Source organism: Hyla sarda, chromosome 6, assembly GCF_029499605.1.
Source record: "Hyla sarda isolate aHylSar1 chromosome 6, aHylSar1.hap1, whole genome shotgun sequence".
In the NCBI taxonomy this organism is placed as follows: Eukaryota; Metazoa; Chordata; class Amphibia; order Anura; family Hylidae; genus Hyla; species Hyla sarda.
This window is the reverse complement of record NC_079194.1, coordinates 173,516,902-173,538,536: the sequence shown is the minus strand read 5'-3', so window position 1 is coordinate 173,538,536 and position 21,635 is coordinate 173,516,902. Positions and strand designations below refer to the sequence as shown.

The following is a 21,635-nucleotide window of genomic DNA, read 5'->3' as shown; positions in this document are numbered from 1 at the left end:
CATAATGAGGATTAAGAAATAGCCACAAAGGAAAAAAAAAAAACAATGCACTGGCTCACAAACAACTACTAATTATATATTTATTTCAAGGTTCCCAAATAGGATCAAAGGTATCTATTCTGTTATTGAAAGAGGTAGAGAGGTACTTAAGAGACTTAGTCTCCTGTATAGATGTTATTAGATGTTATTAGATCTAAAATGCGCTTCCAGAGTCAACCTCCCCAAGCAATTGAACCACTATCCTCCAAAACTGTCTAACCACCGAACAACTACAAATAATAATAAACATGGATCTCACCTTCAATTCACAACACCAACACAAGAGGATATGGAGGCATTAGGCTTATGTAGTAATTTGGGAGTGTGATATCAACCCATCATTAACATATATTGGGTTTATTTAAAGGGAAACCCCAGTGGAAACAAGTGGAAAACAAATGTTCTCAAATCAACTGGAACCATAAAGTTAAATAGATGTGTAACTTACTTCTATTTCAAAATCTAAAGCCTTCCAGTACTTATCAGCACCTGTATGCAACAGAGAAATTTGTGAAGTTCTTTCCAGTCTGACAACAGCATTCTCTGCTGATACCTCTGTCCATGTCAGGAACTGTCCAGATTAGTAGCATGTCCCCATAGAAAACCTTGCCTGCTCTGGACAGTTCCTGACAAGGACAGAGGTGTCAGCAGAGAGCACTGTTGTCAGACTGGAAAGAAATTCACAAATTTCTCTGTAGTATATCTGTAGTATCCAGCAGCTGATAATTACTGGAAGGGTTAAGATTTTTAAATAGAAGTAATTTTCAAATCTGTTTAACTTTCTGGCACCAGTTGATTTGAAAAAAAAAAAATTTCCACCAGAGCTCCCCTTTAACCCCTTAAGGACGCAGGACATAAATGTACGTCCTGGTGAGGTGGTACTTAACGCACCAGGACGTACATTTACGTCCTAAGCATAACCGCGGGCATCGGAGCGATGCCCGTGTCATGCGCGGCTGATCCCGGCTGCTGATCGCAGCCAGGGACCCGCCGGCAATGGCCGACGCCCACGATCTCGCGGGCGTCCGCCATTAACCCCTCAGGTGCCGGGATCAATACAGATCCCGGCATCTGCGGCAGTTCGCGATTTAAATGAACGATCGGATCGCCCGCAGCGCTGCTGCGGGGATCCGATCATTCATAACGCCGCACGGAGGTCCCCTCTCCTTCCTCCGTACGGCTCCCGGCGTCTCCTGCTCTGGTCTGTGATCGAGCAGACCAGAGCAGGAGATGACCGATAATACTGATCTGTTCTATGTCCTATACATAGAACAGATCAGTATTAGCAATCATGGTATTGCTATGAATTCAAGTGTAAAAAAAATGTAAAAAAATGTAAAAGTAAAAGTAAAAAAAAAGTGAAAAATCCCCTCCCCCAATAAAAAAGTAAAACGTCCGTTTTTTCCTATTTTACCCCCAAAAAGCGTAAAAAACATTTTTTTATAGACATATTTGGTATCGCCGCGTGCGTAAATGTCCGAACTATAAAAATAAAATGTTAATGATCCCGTACGGCGAACGGCGTGTACGAAAAAAAATTTAAAAAGTCCAAAATTCCTACTTTTTTAATACATTTTATTTAAAAAAAAATTATAAAAAATGTATTAAAAGTTTTTTATATGCAAATGTGGTATCAAAAAAAAGTACAGATCATGGCGCAAAAAATTAGCCCCCATACCGCCACTTATACGGAAAAATAAAAAAGTTAGAGGTCATCAAAATAAAGGGATTATAAACGTACTAATTTGGTTAAAAAGTTTGTGATTTTTTTTAAGTGCAACAATAATATAAAGGTATATAATAATGGGTATAATTTTAATCGTATTGACCCTCAGAATAAAGAACACATGTCATTTTTACCATAAATTGTACGGCGTGAAAACAAAACCTTCCAAAATTAGCAAAATTGCGTTTTTCGTTTTAATTTCCCCACAAAAATAGTGTTTTTTGGTTGCGCCATACATTTTATGATATAATGAGTGATGTCATTACAAAGGAAAACTGGTCGCGCAAAAAACAAGCCCTCATACTAGTCTGTGGATGAAAATATAAAAGAGTTATGATTTTTAGAAGGCGAGGAGGAAAAAATGAAAACGTAAAAATTAAATTGTCTGAGTCCTTAAGGCCAAAATGGGCTGAGTCCTTAAGGGGTTAAATATCATACAGTTAGAAGTCTTCGAAGTCCTCTACCATACAATCCTCCATTGGTCAATCAAGATATTAGAACCCAAATAAATGTCCCAAATAAATCCAAAAATAGTGGACAGCAGAGATTTAAGAATAGACATGTGAACCTAGAGTGGCAGTGTCTTAAACAGCCTAAAACAGGGTAAAATAGTCATCTTGACTTCTGCAGTTCGGCCAAAAATTGAGAGCTCCATTTGTCCAAAAGGTTCCGTACCTTATGAGTGTTTCCTCACTGGGTCTATCTGCGAGCAGGCATGGGGAAGAAGCAGCGATGACATCACTGTGCACCTGAAGCTCCGCCCATGCGCCAAGCCTGCTGCCCGAAAAAGGAAGATAACATAATGGGCTAACAGGACTACGGAACGAGGATAGGTAAATATAGTTATCATCCGTGTCACCCGCACTACATACCTGTAACAGGTTAGTGCAGAGGAAAATGATGAATGTGTCATCAGAAAATTACCTATTGTTTAGCCCCTTTACGACCCATCAAATTTTATTTGGAACTTTTGTTTATTTCCTCCGCATTTTCTAAAACCCATCACTTTTTTATTCTTCCACTAAAAAAGTTGTATCAGGGCTTTTTTTTGTGAGAAGTTGTCGTTTTCATTTCCGCACTTTATTTTATCATGTAATGTACATGATAAAAGCCATTGGCTCGTCACCGAGTCAATATTGGGGACTATCTAGTACCAGCCAATGTACCAAATAGGGGAGGGGGGACTATCTACTACCTAATATTGGGGACTATCTACTACCTACCTAATTTGGGGAACTGTCTGGTACCTACATTCCTAATATAGGGGAGCTATATACCTACCTAATATGGGGGACTACCTACTGTGGGTAACTATCTACTACAAAGCTGAATAAAAAGCTGGTTGCCACTTGAAATTTGTGACAACTATGGGGACCCTTAAAAGCTACCTAGTATCCTAGAATGCAAATTATCATAAAGTAAATGTATAACTGCACATGGCTGTACTGCTGATATACATTATATGGATCTGTAATTAAGTGTACATACCTTGGTGTGAGCTCAAACTGTGCATAAGATTCTACACATTTTCTTATTATTTTTTCTAAACAAGCATTGCTTCTAGGGGAGTTTAGACTGTCACCCAGCGGTACTATAAAGCAGCTGTCTGGGTTGTAATAAGGACCCATTAAAGAGGTTATATAGGAATGGGAAAAAAAGACCGCTCCCTGTTTGTCTCCACTTTGGGTGTGGGGTTACATGTGTAACTATACAGGCTCACAGGCTCCAAGCAGTGTTGTCAGGTTTATGGGCCCTAAAACACAAGTAGACAAATTCTTTGAACATGGGTACAGCTTATCCCTTCCCCAGTAATCAAATGTTATCACTAAGTCAAGTCAAGGTGATAAGGAAAGCACATCAGTTTTTCTAGTTTTAAGGCAGGGTTTCACAGTGTCAAAGGAAAAATGAAAAAAAAAAAAGTATAAAAAAAGGAAAAAAGGAAAAAAAAAGTATAAAAAGTGGTTAATCATGTGCTCTATGAAAGTCTAAAGTCATTGTTTTAAAATGTTTATTTTTTTAAATATATTTATTGATAATATGTGCACTGATGCTTTTCCTTCCGCACAATATTCGATTTTCTAAAAAAATACCACAGATACTTATACCTATTTTATTGCATTTTTTTTTTATATGTTACAATGTGTGAACCCAGTGTAATAGTTTTCAATTGCATGGACAAACAACACACTTTTAGAAGGTAAATTCTCTAATAAAGATGTGAGACCTAAGAAAACCTTAAAACCCAAGCAATTGCTTATAAAGCTCTATACTAAGCTTGAAATACAAAGCATTTTAAGTGCTTGATCCACATCTATTTATGAAGCCATGTCTAGGCATATTTACACATTTACACTTCAGGGGGCATGTAGCATTACATGATGCCTTTCAAATGATACCCCAGGTCTGCCAGAGCAGGAGGCATTCTTTTAGTGCCTATGTACAGGGGGGCGTTATCATAAACTAATCCCATTAATCCGTCCCTTCACCCTCCTTGCACTGCACCCGTCAATCAATTTTATAGCCAGGAGGGCTAAATTATAAAGGACATCACTAAGTTCTAGTTACGGTCATGTATACTCCACACCTGGCCTTGCCACCCCTTCTTACTCATTTCATGTACATGTGGCACAGGTGACCTTTCCTGAAGAGCCACTTGTCATGGAAAACCTCCGTTTTGATCATAAGGTAAACAGGAAAACTAAATAAAGAGTTTTAAATGTTATAATGAAAGGTTTCACATTTCAAAGCTCCTGAATCTAAAATGGTGGTGAGCCCATGCACAGCTGTGATTCTGAATTGGATTACATAAAAACTTAACAGCCTTGGGTTACAGTACAGATGGCTGAATGGGTTATATTATATAATGGTTGTAAAGGAAGATTTCAACTAAGGTCTATCTTCTTTCTATTTTTTTTTTTGTTCAGCTGGATGCAGCCCCTGGCCAAATGCAAAATCATTTCTAGAGTCTCCATCTACTATTTGCCATTTATACTACTACTGTCTTTTGATAATGGAGATAGGCATGTGGACCCCTTCAGGCACTAAGGCAAGGTGTGACAGGCTACTTCTACACACCTATTACTATGCTGCTGTATACTTTTTTCAGAAAAATTGGGAATCCCAGTTCAGTAGAACTTAAAAGGGGTTGTCCAGCTATTATTTGTTTTGTTTTCATTAAAGGGGTCAGGCTGAGTTCCGACACTCACTAATCGGTCCCCACTGGTCATCTTTTCTTGGTCCTGGTCTTGACATAATGATATTCCAGTGATTCCTGTGTGGACCGTTCCTGCGTGTCAAGATGGCCCATGAACCAGAGATTGTTGAACAGTCAGCATTAGAATGTAATAGAAGTAGAAAATCCCGGCACTCACGTTATGCTTCAGTTACCTTCGTGTTTATTCATAAAGCTTCTTTACAATCTTGTCCGTGAGCACCACTTGAAGATGAGTGCCGACTCCTACCATTTTCCAGCATTAGAATGTCTTTGCCTGGTTTACAAATTTGCATGATGTAGCAATTTGCTGTAAACTGCAGTGATATTCATCAATACTTTCAATATTGTGCTGACACGGCATTCTGACCTCAATCTCATTGCTTGGCTTCTGTTTCGGGAAGGCTGAATGTGCCCTAGTTAAATCACACTGAGGTAACTGGTGGCTTACCAGTATGTAGTACAATTAGGGAATGCTGGGATTTATAGTCTTGCAATATCAGTGGCAGGGTCATAATGGAAACAAGAAAAAACTAAATTTATCCAAAAGAAGTAGGTTCATTATCAGAAAGAAGAAATGTGCTATGGGACAACTGGGGTCACATACTTTCAATATTCGTAGCTTCTTATAGCCTTGGTTCGGTGGAGGACCAATAGACTGAGAACTTGCTACAGCAAGGCTCATGGCTAATGGCATATACCAGGCACATTGATATTTCTAATGTAAAATGATATGTTTGATATGGCTCAAGGTTGCTGTTTGAATAAGCAAATTTCATATGCTACCTGAGCATAATCTACTAGAGCAGATCTGTCAGATCTTCTATATGAGGACAATATAGAATTGAGGAAGGAATGCTGGGCTTATCAATGTCTATACAGCTAACTTGGCTGAAATAAAAAAAAAACTAAATGCAATGGTAGATGCCTTGGCAATCATTTGTTATAAACAGGGACGGGTGGGGAGATTTGCAGCTGGCATGTTGTTTTATCTGCACAGGCCAAATAAATAGGTAACAATGTAATATACAGTGCATGGCCAGACTATTTGCACCAGCTCTCGGCCTTGGTTGATATACAGGGGATGAGTGGGAAGTTCCGCCTAGTATAGTAAGGACACTATATTGATGAGCTGGAGTTGTTCTGATGAAATATTCTATGTAAAGTGTACCTGTCATATAACAGAAAAATAATAATACTTATATGTATTACTAGGTCATGCAGATGCTGTATATGTCTTTTGTATGTTTCTAGCTTCTGTATCCCTCTGTTCTGCTGCTCACTCATTCTGACATCCACTGCTCAGGAAGAGGTATGTCCCAGGCAAGCACTAAGCCTGCCCTCACTCATCATGCATTCACTTTCTACCTGAGCCTGCTGTGCTGTGCTGAATCTTTTCATCCAATCAATGCAGGCTGCTCTGTAACCCCCTCTTCTCTGTTTTCAGACAGGAGTCTGATAAACAGGTCAGGAATGAGTGCTAGTCACCCCCTCACTTCCTGGACTTTGTCCCAGCCTATACTTTAGCTGGCAGAAAAATGATGGTACAGCAAGACAGGATTATGTTCTGGATGGTATGGGGACCCCTAGTGGTCTTTTTTTATAAGCCATGATTTCTGTAAAAAAAAAATATATATAAAGTATATTAGAAAGGTTAATTCTTTGCCAAGATGTACAACATATAAAAAGTTTTAGATTCTGATAGTGACTGTTTAACCCCTTAAGGACCGAGCCCTTTTTCACCTTAAGGACCAGAGCATTTTTTGAACATCTGACCACTGTCACTTTAAACATTAATAACTCTGGAATGCTTTTAGTTATCATTCTGATTCCGAGATTGTTTTTTCGTGACATATTCTATTTTAACTTAGTGGTAACATTTTATGGTAACTTGCATCCTTTCTTGGTGAAAAATCCCCAAATTTGATGAAAAAAATGAAAATTTAGCATTTTTCTAACTTTGAAGCTCTCTGCTTGTAAGGAAAATGGATATTCAAAATATATTTTTTTGGGGTTCACATATACAATATGTCTACTTTATGTTTGCATCATAAAATTTATGAGTTTTTACTTTTGGAAGACACCAGAGGGCTTCAAAGTTCAGCAGCAATTTTGAAATTTTTCACAAAATTTTCAAACTCACTATTTTTCAGGGACCAGTTCAGTTTTGAAGTGGATTTGAAGAGTCTTCATATTAGAAATACCCCATAAAAGACCCCATTATAAAAACTGCACCCCCAAAGTATTCAAAATGACATTCAGTAAGTGTATTAACCCTTTAGGTGTTTCACAGGAATAGCAGCAAAGTGAAGGAGAAAATTCAAAATCTTCATTTTTTACACTCGCATGTTCTTGTAGACCCAATTTTAGAATTTTTGCAAGGGGTAAAAAGGAGAAAATTTTTACTTGTATTTGAAACCCAATTTCTCTCGAGTAAGCATATACCTCACATGTCTATGTTAATTGTTCAGTGGGCGCAGTAGAGGGCTCAGAAGGGAAGGAGCGACATATGGTTTTTGGGGGGCATGTCACCTTTAGGAAGCCCCTATGGTGCCAGGACAGCAAAAAAAAAACAAAAAACACATGGCATACCATTTTTGAAACTAGACCCCTCAGGGAACGTAACAAGGAGTAAAGTGAACCTTAATACCCTACAGGTGATTCACGACTTTTGCATATGTAAAAAAAAAAAAAAAATTTTTACCTAAAATGCTTGGTTTCCCAAAAGTTTTACATTTTTAAAAGGGGTAATAGCAGAAAATACCCCCCAAAATTTGAAGCCCAATTTCTCCCGATTCAGAAAACACCCCATATGGGGGTGAAAAGTGCTCTGCTGGCGCACTACAGGTCTCAGAAGAGAAGGAGTCACATTTGGCTTTTTGAAAGCAAATTTTGCTCTTGGGGCATGCCGCATTTAGGAAGCCCCTATGGTGCCAGAACAGCAAAAAAAAAAAAAAAACACATGGCATACCATTTTGGAAACTAGACCCCTCGGGGAACGTAACAAGGGGTAATGTGAACCTTAATACCCTACAGGTATCAATAAATATATTAAAAAAAAGAAACATTTTAAAACAATGACTTTTGCATATGTGAAAATTTTTTTTTTTTTTTACCTAAAATGCTTGGTCTCCCAAAATGTTTACATTTTTAAAAAGGGGAATAGCAGAAAACACCCCCCAAAATTTGAAGCCCAATTTCTCCCTATTCAGAAAACACCCCATATGGGGGTGAAAAGTGCTCTGCTGGCGCACTACAGGTCTCAGAAGAGAAGGAGTCACATTTGGCTTTTTGAAAGCAAATTTTGCTCTGGGGGCATGCCGCATTTAGGAAGCCCCTATGGTGCCAGGACAGCAAAAAAATAAATAAATGGCATACCATTTTGGAAACTAGACCCCTCGGGGAACGTAAAAAGGGGTTAAGTGAACCTTTATACCCCACAGGTGTTTCAGGACTTTTGTATATGTAAAAAAAAAATATTTTTTTTTACCTAAAATGCTTGTTTTCCCAAAAATTTTACATTTTTAAAAAGGGTAATAGCAGAAAATACCCCCCCAAATTTGTAACACAATTTCTCCCGAGTACGGCGATACCCCATATGTGGCCCTAAACTGTTGCCTTGAAATACCACAGGGCTCCAAAGTGAGAGCGCCATGCACATTTGAGGCCTAAATTAGGGACTTGCATAGGGGTGGACATAGGGGTATTCTGCGCCAGTGATTCACAAACAGGATGCCTCCAGCTGTTGTAAAACTCCCAGCATGCCTAGACAGTCAGTGGCTATCTGGCAATACTGGGAGTAGTTGTTTTGCAACAGCTGGAGGCTCCGTTCTGGAAACAGTGGCGTACCAGACGTTTTTCATTTTTATTGGGGAGGGGGGCTGTGTAGGGGTATGTGTATATGTAGTGTTTTTTACTTTTTATTTTGTGTTAGTGTAGTGTACTGTTTTTAAGGTACAGTCACATGGGCAGGGGTTCACAGTAGTTTCTCGCTGGCAGCTTGAGCTGCGGCAGAACATTTGCCGCAGCTCAAACTTGCAGCCGGATACTTACTGTAAACCTTCGCCCATGTGAGTCTACCCTGCACGTTCACATTGGGGGGGGAGGGGGGGACATCCAGCTGTTGCAAAACTACAACTCCCAGCATGTACGGTCTATCAGTGCATGCTGGGAGTTGCAGTTTTGCAACCGCTGGAGGCACACAGGTTGTGAAACACCGAGTTTGGTAACAAACTCAGTGTTTTGCAACCAGTGTGCCTTCAGCTGTTGCAAAAGCTACAACCCCCAGCATGTACGGACAGCGGAAGGGCATGCTGGGTCTTGTAGTTATGCAACAGCCGGAGGCATACTACTTTTGCTGGGGATGCTGGGGATTGTAGTTATGCAACAGCTGGAGACACACTGGTTTGCTACTTAACTCAGTGTGCCTTCAGCTGTTGCAAAACTACAACTCTCAGCAGTCACCAACAGCCAACGGGCATGCTGGGAGTTGTAGTTATGCAACCACCAGATGCACCACTACAACTCCCAGCATGCACTTTAGCTGATTGTGCAAGCTGGGAGTTGTAGTTATACAACAGCTGAAGGTACACTTTTCCATAGAAAAATGTGCCTCCAGCTGTTGCAAAACTACAAGTCCCAGCATGCCCTTTTTTCATGCTGGGAGCTGCTGCTAAGCAACAGCAGGAGGCTGTCACTCACCTCCTGCTGCTGCTCCACGATGCCGCAGCACATGTCAGCCCCTCCGCCGCCGTCGCTCCTGGGGCCCCCGATCCCAACAGGGATGCCGAGGATCGGGGTCCCCAGCACCCGGGGTCTTCTGCCCGCACCCGCTCACATCCTCCGGAAGAGGGCGGAGCAGGTTGCGGGAATGACACCCGCAGCAGACGCCCTGATTGGTCGGCCGGTAAACCAGCCGACGAATCAGGGCGATCGTGAGGTGGCACCAGTGCCACCTCACCTCTGCTGGCAATGGCTGTTCGGGGCCATCTCTGACGGCCCCGATCAGCCAGTAATTCCGGGTCACCGGGTCACTGGAGACCCGATTGACCCGGAATCCGCCGCAGATCGCTGGACTGAATTGTCCAGTGATCTGCGGCAATCGCCGACATGGGGGGACATAATGACCACCCTGGGCGATATGCCGGGATGCCTGCTGAACGATTTCAGCAGGCATCTGGCTCCACTCCAGCTAGCGGCGGGGGCCGGAAATGCTCAGGGCGTATCCATACGCCCTGTGTCCTTAAGGACTTGGAAACGGGGGCGTATGGATACGCCCTATGTCCTTAAGGGGTTAATATACTCCAACACAACATTTAATTTCTTCCACTTCTTTGTGAAATAACTCTTTAATTTTAATATTTCAGATTGCAATATTATTACAATATGTATATTGCTATTAGACAGGGCATGAGACAGTACTAGTGTCAAAGCAGTTGATTTATTCCAGCATGTGCAGGATTTTCAGTGCGCTAAATACAGGTTAATTGGCACATTTTGCTTCTACCTGTTTTGGTAGAAAACAGACAATTAGGTTTGATGGCAGTACAACTAATGTCCTTTCCAGCTACTTGCCACTGCAATCATCAAGAATCCTGCTTCAGATACATCTCTTTTTACTATTTAAATCTCATAAATTGCTTGCAAAATATTGCTTTAATATGTCATCATGCAGTTTTGATTAAAAATTAAAGTGATGAAATCAGTGTGTAATACAGCTGCTGTGCTTCAGTGCTTACTACCAGATCTGAAGAAGATTTCCTATTGAAATTGTCACATACAAGGATATGATTACAATATGGGCAACACTCTATATTTATTTATGTGCAGATCTACAGTACTATTGAATGGCACCAGAAATGTTATTAGCAAGTGTTTATCTAACCCTTGATCTGACGAGTTTGGGGCTGAGAGTTCAGGATGTCAGGATGAATAATATTTACTCATATAAAAGTTGCAAGAAAGATCACTTTAAATTGGGGCATTAATTGCAACCACTAAATGCCAACAACTTCTCATGAGATGGAGCATAAAAAATACCCCTTATTAAAAAAATACCCCTTATAAGCCCTCTCAGCTTCCAGTACTTTGGTTTTCTAAGGAGTTGTCTAGGCTAAAAAATAATTATGTAAAAACAAGGAAATCAGGGTCCCACCCACAACTGTGAGTGTGTAGTGGATATCTGGTACAAATACTAACAAAGCCAGTTACGAATCAATGTATTGTTCTTTGTATGCACCACTGAGGAAGGGGTCAGGATACCATCCACAGATACCCCGAAACGCGTTTGGTATTGCTACAAGTTCACACCTGATGTGGTTCACCTGCGCTTTTACCTTATTTTTTCATTATTTGCATTTTTTGCATTATTTCTTTATATGTTATAAAGGGACTATATTGGAACGATTGTCTGTTCATTTATATTACTGTCCGGGACAACTAGTAAATAAGGACTATAGAAGGACTATAATCACCAGCAGACTTTTTGTGATCCACCAGCAAACTTCTGTGATTCAGAGCTAGCTACTGGACTCAACAACCACGTCCGGATTTTTCAGCCACTCTACAACCTCCCGTCCAAAGTCAGGGTAATCTCCAAATTACGGGATATACCGGGATTGAGTGCAACTGAGGTCAGCTGACCTGCAATCAGCTGACCTATTGCATCACACGCCGCTGCCTCTACACGCCGCTTACATCGGGCGGTATTCATCTCCACGCCGAAGCAAGCATTGCTATCATCTGTCGGCAGCGGTATTAGACTGTGAGAAGGGGCTTGACTCCACTATTGGTTGTCGCCACCTCCAGTCATAAAGTCACCATCCCGGGGAGATATACATCGAGACCCTGTGATCATCTGACTAAAGAGCGGTGAGTGGCACAGTGTGCCAAAACTTCTCTTCTCTTCAACAGGATATTTACAGAGACATATTTACAACTAAAGATACAGTGTCTGCTGGGGAAAAATTATATTGTATCAATTATTTAGAGATTCAAAACACAATATTATCTATTTACAGGATTTGAATCAATAGGAATCATTGAAAAGACCCATTTCTCTTTCAGGATACATTCATTGGATTCCATATTGTACATTTTGGATTTATTTTGCAACATATTTTTCTGGACTTTACTTCCACAGGATAATCCATTACAGGACTCAATTTTTTTGGCAACATTATTATATTTATTTTTTACTGGTTTTTCTATGTAGTTTCTTTGCAGGTTTTGCACATGATTTTTATATGTAAAGGTCTGTACAGGGATGAACCGCAGTATTATATTATAATACCACTTTTATAATTTGTGAAGAATTGTGTCAGTATATTCTCTTAAGTGAGCCTATATACTGCAAGGGCCCTGCGGAGGCAGAACTTTAGAGATATTTTAGATTACTATTTTAATATTGTATATTAAACAATACATTGATTCGTAACTGGCTTTATTAGTATTTGTACCAGATATCCACTACACACTCACAGTTGTGGGTGGGACCCTGAGGACTGATTTCCCTGTTTTTACATTTTCATTTATTTATATTCCTTGAGTGAAAGAATTCAGTTAACCTCGTGTCCCTTACTGTGAGCTCCACATACCATTTTTCCTTTCTTAAAAAATAATTATATTAGGCTCAGAGCAGCATAAAAATATACAAGAATCTGTGCCGCGTGTCCCGAGCTGCTCCACCGAGGCTCCCAGTCTTTGCTCCTCATTGCTATTTTCTGGCTTCTGATGATAGGTCGTCCCTGAGTGAGGCAGTTCCTGCTTTGACCACACATCACCAGGAAGTAGCAGTGATGAGCCGGGAGTAACAGTGTGGCAGCTGCAGGGGCTTTCTTTTTCTTTTTTTATCTTTTCTATGCCCCAACTATGTTTTGTAGAGGAATTCTCCCCTAATAGCTTTACTTGTTGGGTAGAATACTCCTGTAATACTGTACAACATAGAGACACCATATAGAGGCACCAGAAGGCCTGTGGCTTCATACATTAGTTTCATCCTATTGTGGAGAGCACTAAGGATGATGTATTGGGTTATGATGAGGGAAGTGGTCCCTGATTTTGGTGTCACATAGCTGAGTGGTGTTACCCAATGTTCCTCTGTGAACCGCAGCCTCAATAAAGCTGTTCACACATACAAAGCCCAGGAATCAGACCTCTGAAGCCAGGATTCCTGTAAACAATGTGTAACTTTACTGAACTCCTTTCGCAATTCCAGAAAATACACTACAGTCTCTTGAAATGCTGCTTTTGATAGTACAACTTAGAAGTCAGGAGAATATTCCTTTCCCTGTCCCTTTTTACTGAATTCTTCTTTGGCAGGTATACTAAATTGAATGCTTTGTTAGCATGTGTACAAACAATGCAGACAAGTAAATGTTAAAATTCTCTGTTACTCAAGCTCACAGTACAATTTACAGAAACTATTGGACAAGGATCTTACAGATATGTTACAGTGGTGTAATGCAATATAGTACTCTACTCACTCACAAATGTATCATTACCCTAGGTCCAATACTTAGCCTTCTTAGAATTAGCAGGGCAGAAGGACTGACATGTGTCTCTGGCAAGGGCCAGGCCTAAACTATCTGACTTACTAAATAAAGTCCAAATATTTTTCCCAGGATATTTAATCATTTACTTTAATTTAACCCCTTAAGGACGCAGGACGTAAATGTACGTCCTGGTGAGGTGGTACTTAACGCACCAGGACGTACATTTACGTCCTAAGCATAACCGCGGGCATCGGAGCGATGCCCGTGTCATGCGCGGCTGATCCCGGCTGCTGATCGCAGCCAGGGACCCGCCGGCAATGGCCGACGCCCGCGATCTCGCGGGCGTCCGCCATTAACCCCTCAGGTGCCGGGATCAATACAGATCCCGGCATCTGCGGCAGTTCGCGATTAAAATGAACGATCGGATCGCCCGCAGCGCTGCTGCGGGGATCCGATCATTCATAACGCCGCACGGAGGTCCCCTCTCCTTCCTCCGTGCGGCTCCCAGCGTCTCTTGCTCTGGTCTGTGATCGAGCAGACCAGAGCAGAAGATGACCGATAATACTGATCTGTTCTATGTCCTATACATAGAACAGATCAGTATTAGCAATCATGGTATTGCTATGAATAGTCCCCTATGGGGACTATTCAAGTGTAAAAAAAAAAATGTAAAAAAATGTAAAAGTAAAAGTAAAAAAAAAGTGAAAAATCCCCTCCCCCAATAAAAAAGTAAAACGTCCGTTTTTTCCTATTTTACCCCCAAAAAGCGTAAAAAACATTTTTTATAGACATATTTGGTATCGCCGCGTGCGTAAATGTCCGAACTATTAAAATAAAATGTTAATGATCCCGTACGGTGAACGGCGTGAACGAAAAAAAATTTAAAAAGTCCAAAATTCCTACTTTTTTAATACATTTTATTAAAAAAAAAATTATAAAAAATGTATTAAAAGTTTTTTATATACAAATGTGGTATCAAAAAAAGTACAGATCATGGCGCAAAAAATGAGCCCCCATACCGCCACTTATACGGAAAAATAAAAAAGTTAGAGGTCATCAAAATAAAGGGATTATAAACGTACTAATTTGGTTAAAAAGTTTGTGATTTTTTTTAAGCGCAACAATAATATAAAAGTATATAATAATGGGTATCATTTTAATCGTATTGACCCTCAGAATAAAGAACACATGTCATTTTTACCCGAAATTGTACGGCGTGAAAACAAAACCTTCCAAAATTAGCAAAATTGCGTTTTTCGGTTTAATTTCCCCACAAAAATAGTGTTTTTTGGTTGCGCCATACATTTTATGATATAATGAGTGATGTCATTACAAAGGACAACTGGTCGTGCAAAAAACAAGCCCTCATACTAGTCTGTGGATGAAAATATAAAAGAGTTATGATTTTTAGAAGGCGAGGAGGAAAAAATGAAAACGTAAAAATTAAATTGTCTGAGTCCTTAAGGCCAAAATGGGCTGAGTCCTTAAGGGGTTAAAATATTGGGAAAAAACTGTGGTCTCAAATCGTAAAAGTTTGGAAAACTTTTAGTATATATGGAGCTACAGAGTGGAGACTACTGGGCCTAAGATGAATACAAAGCAGTGATCTGCAGTATACAAACTGGTACCTAGTAGGGAGAGAAGCCTTGTTGTATATTTTGCATTGGCACCCTGACGCTTCAAGATACACCTGAACATAGCAAAGAGACATCTTGTAGATTTGTTACTGGTGATCATGAGACATTTGGGCAATGCTGGATAGTACAATGCATCTGTGGACTATATGAAACTGCAAAGTCTCAAAAAATCTACATGTGAGAGGCATTGGGAGGGATGGGTCACAAGACTTGCTACCTCCCGCTCCAGGATGATTGTGGGTGATGGAATGCACTAGCCACAGCAGGGGTTCCATTTTTCTCGATAAAATGAGAAAAATTATCTAAATATATAAGATCTAAATAGATGTAAGGAAACCCCACAGCACTCAAAATTGTAATGGAAAATGTTTTATGACATCATGTCCCAGAAAGTGAACACTGCAAGATTGTGTGTGTGTGTGTGTCTTTATGTGTAGGTAGTGCATTAATCCTCTTGCTTGACTCCTACAATTACAATGGAGTGGTAGCATCTAACTACATAAAGCCATCCAGAGAAAATAATGGTTAAATATAGAATTCATTGATTGACTTTTTCATTATGTTTCTGTTAGATTACTGGTCCTGAATAACACAGAGATAAATTTTCATGGCAGGGCAAATAACACATTATCAATACTGGGGGGGGGGGGGATCAAGTCTTACAGTTGTCAGTTTCCTCATTCAGATTTTTTTTTTTTTTTTCATTTTAATATCACTGACTAGAAGGGAAAAAAGATAAAGACACTTTCAGACACTATCAGTCCAGCCTGGATAATGCATTCAGAATTAAAGACAGCAATTTAATTAAATGCATGAAAGGCGACTTTTGTGATCATATTTCAAATACGCCATTGTGTTTTCAACCATTCCGTCTCACGACTTTTCTTAATAATACATCAAGATCCTAGAATGTGTTGGATTCGTATTACAAATTCAATTAGTCCAATCAAAAGTGAAAAATAATTTATTTTTCATTAAGGAGCCTTGGAAGCGGAGTTGCTCCAGAAGTTTCAGACACAATAGACAGCAGCCTGTGTTCTCTGCTCGGTTGGTTAAAATGGATGGTTTGTCACTTGTTATATCATAACTTGTTTTTTTATACGCTCACTAATGGCATCTAAATCGGATCTTCATACATTGTAATCAAGAATGTAATTTCATACATAATGCAATCTCTATTGAGTGTCCAAAAAAAATATGGAGACATGGCTTGCTCTAAACTTCCATGTGTAATTAAAAGATGGTAGATAGTGACTAGTGATGGTATTATACTAGGCTGATATTGGGGTTCATTAGAGATCTGACCAGAAAAACTGTTCCAATCTTAGCAAATGTGCAATACCTCTATGGCTAGAGGCTAAAAATCCCCCCCCCCCCCTTTTTTTTTTTTTTTTACCTAAAAAAGCCACAAAAACAGCCCTGTCATTCTGCACTCCCAAGATGCAGTTTTTGTGGCTTTTTTTTAAAGTGAGTTCATTTTTTTAAAGGGGTATTAAAACATTTTTTTTTTTAATGAACTAGTGCCAGAAAGTTAAACAGATTTGTAAATTACTTCTATTAAAAAATCTTTACCCTTCCTGTACTTTTTAGCAGCTGTATGCTAGAGAGGAAATTCTGTTCTTTTTTTTATTTATTTTTTTGTCTTGTCCACAGTGCTCTTTGCTGACACCTGATGCCCATACCAGAGCAGGAGAAAATCCCCATTGCAAACCTATGCTGCTCTGGAAAGTTCCTGACATGGACAGAGGTGTCAGCAGAGAGCACTGTGAACAAGACAAAAGAGAAATAAAAAAAAAAAAAACTGAATTTTCTCTGTAGCATACAGCTGCTAAAAAGTACTGGAAGGGTAAATATTTTTTAATAGAAGTCATTTACAAATCTGTTTAACTTTCTGCCACCAGTTGACTTATATAGACCTAAAAAAAATGTTTTCCCCCAGAGTACCCCTTTAATGCATTTATTTTCATATTTTCCTTTGTGTTTTCCTCGTGACAAGTCATGTAATTCTTTTATCATGGGACTTAAGGATTTCAATTTCGTAATTGGGGGGAAAAACACCAGTAAAAAACATCAATGTTAAACCCACAACTTAGATGGCTTTTTTGCCTTCACAGATGTATATGGGAGAAAAACACCAAGATTTATAAATTAAAAAACATACCATAGTCTTAACATGCTGCGATTTTACAAAACTGCCACTGAGCAAAAATATGCCCAAGAAAAGTGAGAAAAATGCAGAAGGAAAAAAAAAAGCCAAGTGGGTTTGACATTTCATAATTCCTTATTCACTTTCAGTTAACATCTGGCCATAGTGTTTTTGTCGGGAAAAAAACAACAACACTGTGTGTGTGTTGGGTATTTTAGACAGAAAAAAACTAGTAAAGACCTAGCATTAAGGTGTGAAGTCATTACAAAATTTTTCTTTTATTATTTCAAAATACAACCCAGGCCTTTTTTGAGAAAATCTTTTAAAACATAATAGTCTGTGACTGCAGATGTGCCTGATTACAATAAAGCTGCAATACTAAACAGTCCATTGAAAAGTAGGATGCTGGTTTTTGTGAAAAAAAAAATATTAATAACAATGTAATGATGGAAATATGGCTGCATATTCTAAAAATCTGTGCAATTTTATAATTTTTGTTTCTCTAGGCACACCTCCAGCAACTGGTACAGGAACATTACAAATTACATTAGAAGATGTTAATGACAACGCACCATATATCTACCCGACCTCAGCAAAAATGTGTGAAGACTCGAAAGACCTCAACGTCATCACTCTAGGAGCATTGGATAAAGATCTTCGTCCGAATTCTGACCCTTTTAAATTTGAATTGGGGAAACAATCCATGTCAGATAAATCCTGGAAAATCACGCAACTGAATAGTGAGTTTTGGTGCTCTCTTCCTAAACTTGTTTTATTCTTTGTGTTTTGTTTTTCATTACAAAGCTTTGTATTATTTTTAAATATGTGTTTTAAATATTACAAAATAATTTGGGAAGTCACTTGAAGAACATACATATACTAGTGCCCATCAGGTGTAAAAAAAAACACAAAAACATTAAAAGGATTGTCCAGTGAAACAAACAACCTGTGCATGGTATCAACAGTATAATAAAGCGACTTACTAATATAATGTTTTTAGTCATACTGCACAGATCTTACATTATCCTCTCTGCTGTCTTCATTGCAGCTTTGACATCACTTCACGCTCAGAGCTACATCCCTGCACCTCCCCTCCCTCCCAAGCTTGTATTACATCTCATTATATTTTAAGGCAACAAAAATCCTTTCTCAGATATGGCCGCAGTGAGCATGTTCTGACAGAAACCATTGTGACTGAGAAAGGCTTCCTGCTGCCTTAAAATCTAATTATCAGAAATACGAATTCCCCTTTTCACATCACTGGTCTTGTCCTAAGCAGACAGGAGTAAGGGGGGGGTAGGGACAGGGGAGTTGCATTTTGAGAGTGTGACATGATGTCACAGCTAGTAGACAGACTGCACAACTGATAATCGAAGATCTGTGCACTATGGCTAGTAACATTACATTAATAAGTTGCTTTATTATACTTTTTTTAAGCCATGCACTGTTTTTCTCTTTTGCCTGACTACCCCTTAAGGGCTTCTGTTGGAAAAAGCTGTTACACATTTTATGGTACTTATTTGTATAAATATGGCCTTATAATATTATTGATAATTGGTTAAGCCTTGCAATAACACCACTCAGTAGTAATAAAATAGTAATAAAAAAGTTTTGGGATTGGGGAAAGGGGAAAGACTTTTAGGTAAAAGACCCCATTGTACCATAAAGGAGACTCAAATGTACATGTATGAGTTTTCTCCCAATCAACATTGGAGGTCATCTTCACATGTGAAATGCATCCATCACAATCAAGTTTCCATTAAGCAATAGATTTTGCTAGTATTATCTTCTAATATGTTCTTCATTCTTGTGTATTGATTCACTCCAGAGCCTTTCAAGAATGATGCAATTATTATAAAAGTCAAACTCCATAAAGGACAGTGTATGGAACAGTTCCACAACATGTGAAGTATTATTCTTTTGCATTATTCTCAGGCATAAGTCTGATATAGTGAGAAAGTCCCTGTGAAAGAGTTTGCTGTCATTATGATACCATCTAAAAGAATTTCTCATTTTGTAAGATTTTAAAATTGCCAAGGTCTGAATATCCCAAAATATAAGTCATATCTACCCAATTTTAAAACATTAACAGTATTAATCATCATTTTGTCCCCACAGTTGTTTCAGAATTTTAAAAATTTTGGTCATAAAAATGAATACCATATGTGCTTTTTCATATCTGAGAAAAAAACTATTTTTTATGCAGTGAATATTCAGCGCATGGCAATACCCCAAAGCTCACAAGGGCGTTCATCTGGGGGGTGCTGCAAGCATTTTGACGCCATAGAGGTTTTATAGATTGTTTTGGAATTAATCTGTATACAATAAATTACATTTTTCATATTTGCATAAGGTAGCAAGACAAAAAAACTCATTATTTGTTTGGCAACATACTATATGTAGTTCTATATAGGATACAACTCAAAATATGGCATATTAAAATAGTTTACAGCCCTTTTGTGGCTAATTTAAACAAACAAACAATCAAACAAATTTGTTCATTGGGTGATGAGGAAAATCACAGATAGATATGATTAAAGTAAATAGAATACCACCTGAAGATTTAACATCCAGTTGAAAGTGCTCACAAGTAATTTTTATGCAGGACAATAGTATACATTGAAGTACTCCACTGTGTGGCTAGCCAGTACCTTAAAGATCAAAAAAATGGCATGACCCTGTTCTTCACCTAAGCTAAACCCTACTGAAAACGTGTGGGCTTTCTAAACATGACTGGAAGCTTAATGACTGTTAGGCTTGTGCAATTCGTTTTGGACGTAATTAGTTTTGTCCGAATTGTTCATATTTCGTAGATTCGGATTGATCTGAATGTACGAAATGTTTACATACGAATGAATCCGAATTCGTAACAAAATGAATTGTACATGCCTACGAAATTGTGAAAAACTAATTTTATTTTTGTTTTAACAAAATTTGTTTTCATTTAGAAGCAAGGGACCATTTAATAAAGTGTGTGTGTGTTTCACTTTTTCCCCCTATTTTTAATTTTTTTAGGTAGTACTACTACTCCCAGCATGGAACAGACTGTTCCATGCTGGGAGCAGTAATACCTGTACTAATAGACATATCGCCCCGGATGTCAGTCGTGACACCTGATGCGATCGTCCATAATTTGGCAGAGATGTGGAGCGGCTCTATACAGCGATTGCATCTCTGCACTATACTCCGGCCAGTGAGGTGAAGAGAACATCATTCATTCATATTTTCTGCCCAGAGTGGGGATTGGCCGGATGGTTGCAGCCAATCACAGCTCTGAGGGAAATATGAATGAGTGAGTGGCCGGCCGGAGTATAGTGCAGAGATGCGAGTGCAGGAGAAAGCCATCTCTGCAATAGACAGCTCGATCACATTGAGTGTCAGTAGTGATAGCCGCTGTGATCTGTTCTTACCTGCAGGTACTACTACTCCCAACATGGAGCACACTCTTCTCCTTGCTGGGAGCTGTAGTACCTGCATTAATACTACACCTGCATTAATAGCGAGTGTAACTTCTGACAGCTGTTGCGATCTGGTACTACAGCTCCCCGCATTAAGCACAGTGTGCTCCATGTTGGGAGTAGTAGTACCTACTGTTAAGGAAAGATCACAGCGGATGATGTATATATACACATATTCATATATCCCACAGAGAGTTGTGATTGGCTGGAACCATCTGGACAATCACAGCAACAGCAAGGATTGCAACAGAACCCGGGCGATCTGTCAATTAGTACAGGATCTACTACTCCCATCATGGAACAGGGTGTTCCATGTTGGGAGTAGTAGTACTACCTAAAAAATGTAAAAATAAAGAAAAAAAAATGAAAAACACACACACACTACATTTTTATTATTGTCGGCTACATTTTTAGTGCCCTGTCCGCTCACATAAATTGATCCCTGTTTAAAAATGTATTTAAAATTTGTTATAAAAAAGATCAATTTTGTTAGAGACAATTTTTTCCTCTACTACTGATTCTCTTTTATTTTATTTTTTTAATGGTACCCTACGAAATTTTATAAAAAAAAAAAAAAAAAAGAATCTCCATCTCCAATAACCATAAAAACGAATAACGAAATTGGCAGAAAACTAAAATAAAACTAACGACATGTATAATGAATAGATCCGAAATAATGAATTCATCCGAAAGCCGAACAGTTTCCGAATAGAACTGAAAAAAAAATATGCGAATGCATCCGAAAACAGAATAAAACAAATTACTGTATTCCGAAGGTTTAACAGGACCGAAAAAAATTTAGTCAGAAAAAAAAAAACGAAACAAAACAAAACACTTTTGGATGTGCACATGTCTAATGACTGTTATTGAGAAAATAAATAAAATAAACAGTGTATATATGAATATATACACATATTCATATATCC

General features: G+C 38.8%; 1 protein-coding gene across 1 annotated transcript in view; it reads left to right on the top strand.

Moving 5' to 3' along the window:
- The window catches only part of CDH13 (cadherin 13), a 973,781-nt gene that overhangs the window by 911,730 nt on the left and 40,416 nt on the right, over positions 1–21,635 (top strand). The window contains exon 12 of the mRNA XM_056525819.1: positions 17,758–17,991. Coding sequence (XP_056381794.1) covers positions 17,758–17,991 — 234 coding nt within the window. The remainder of the gene's footprint in view (positions 1–17,757; positions 17,992–21,635) is intronic.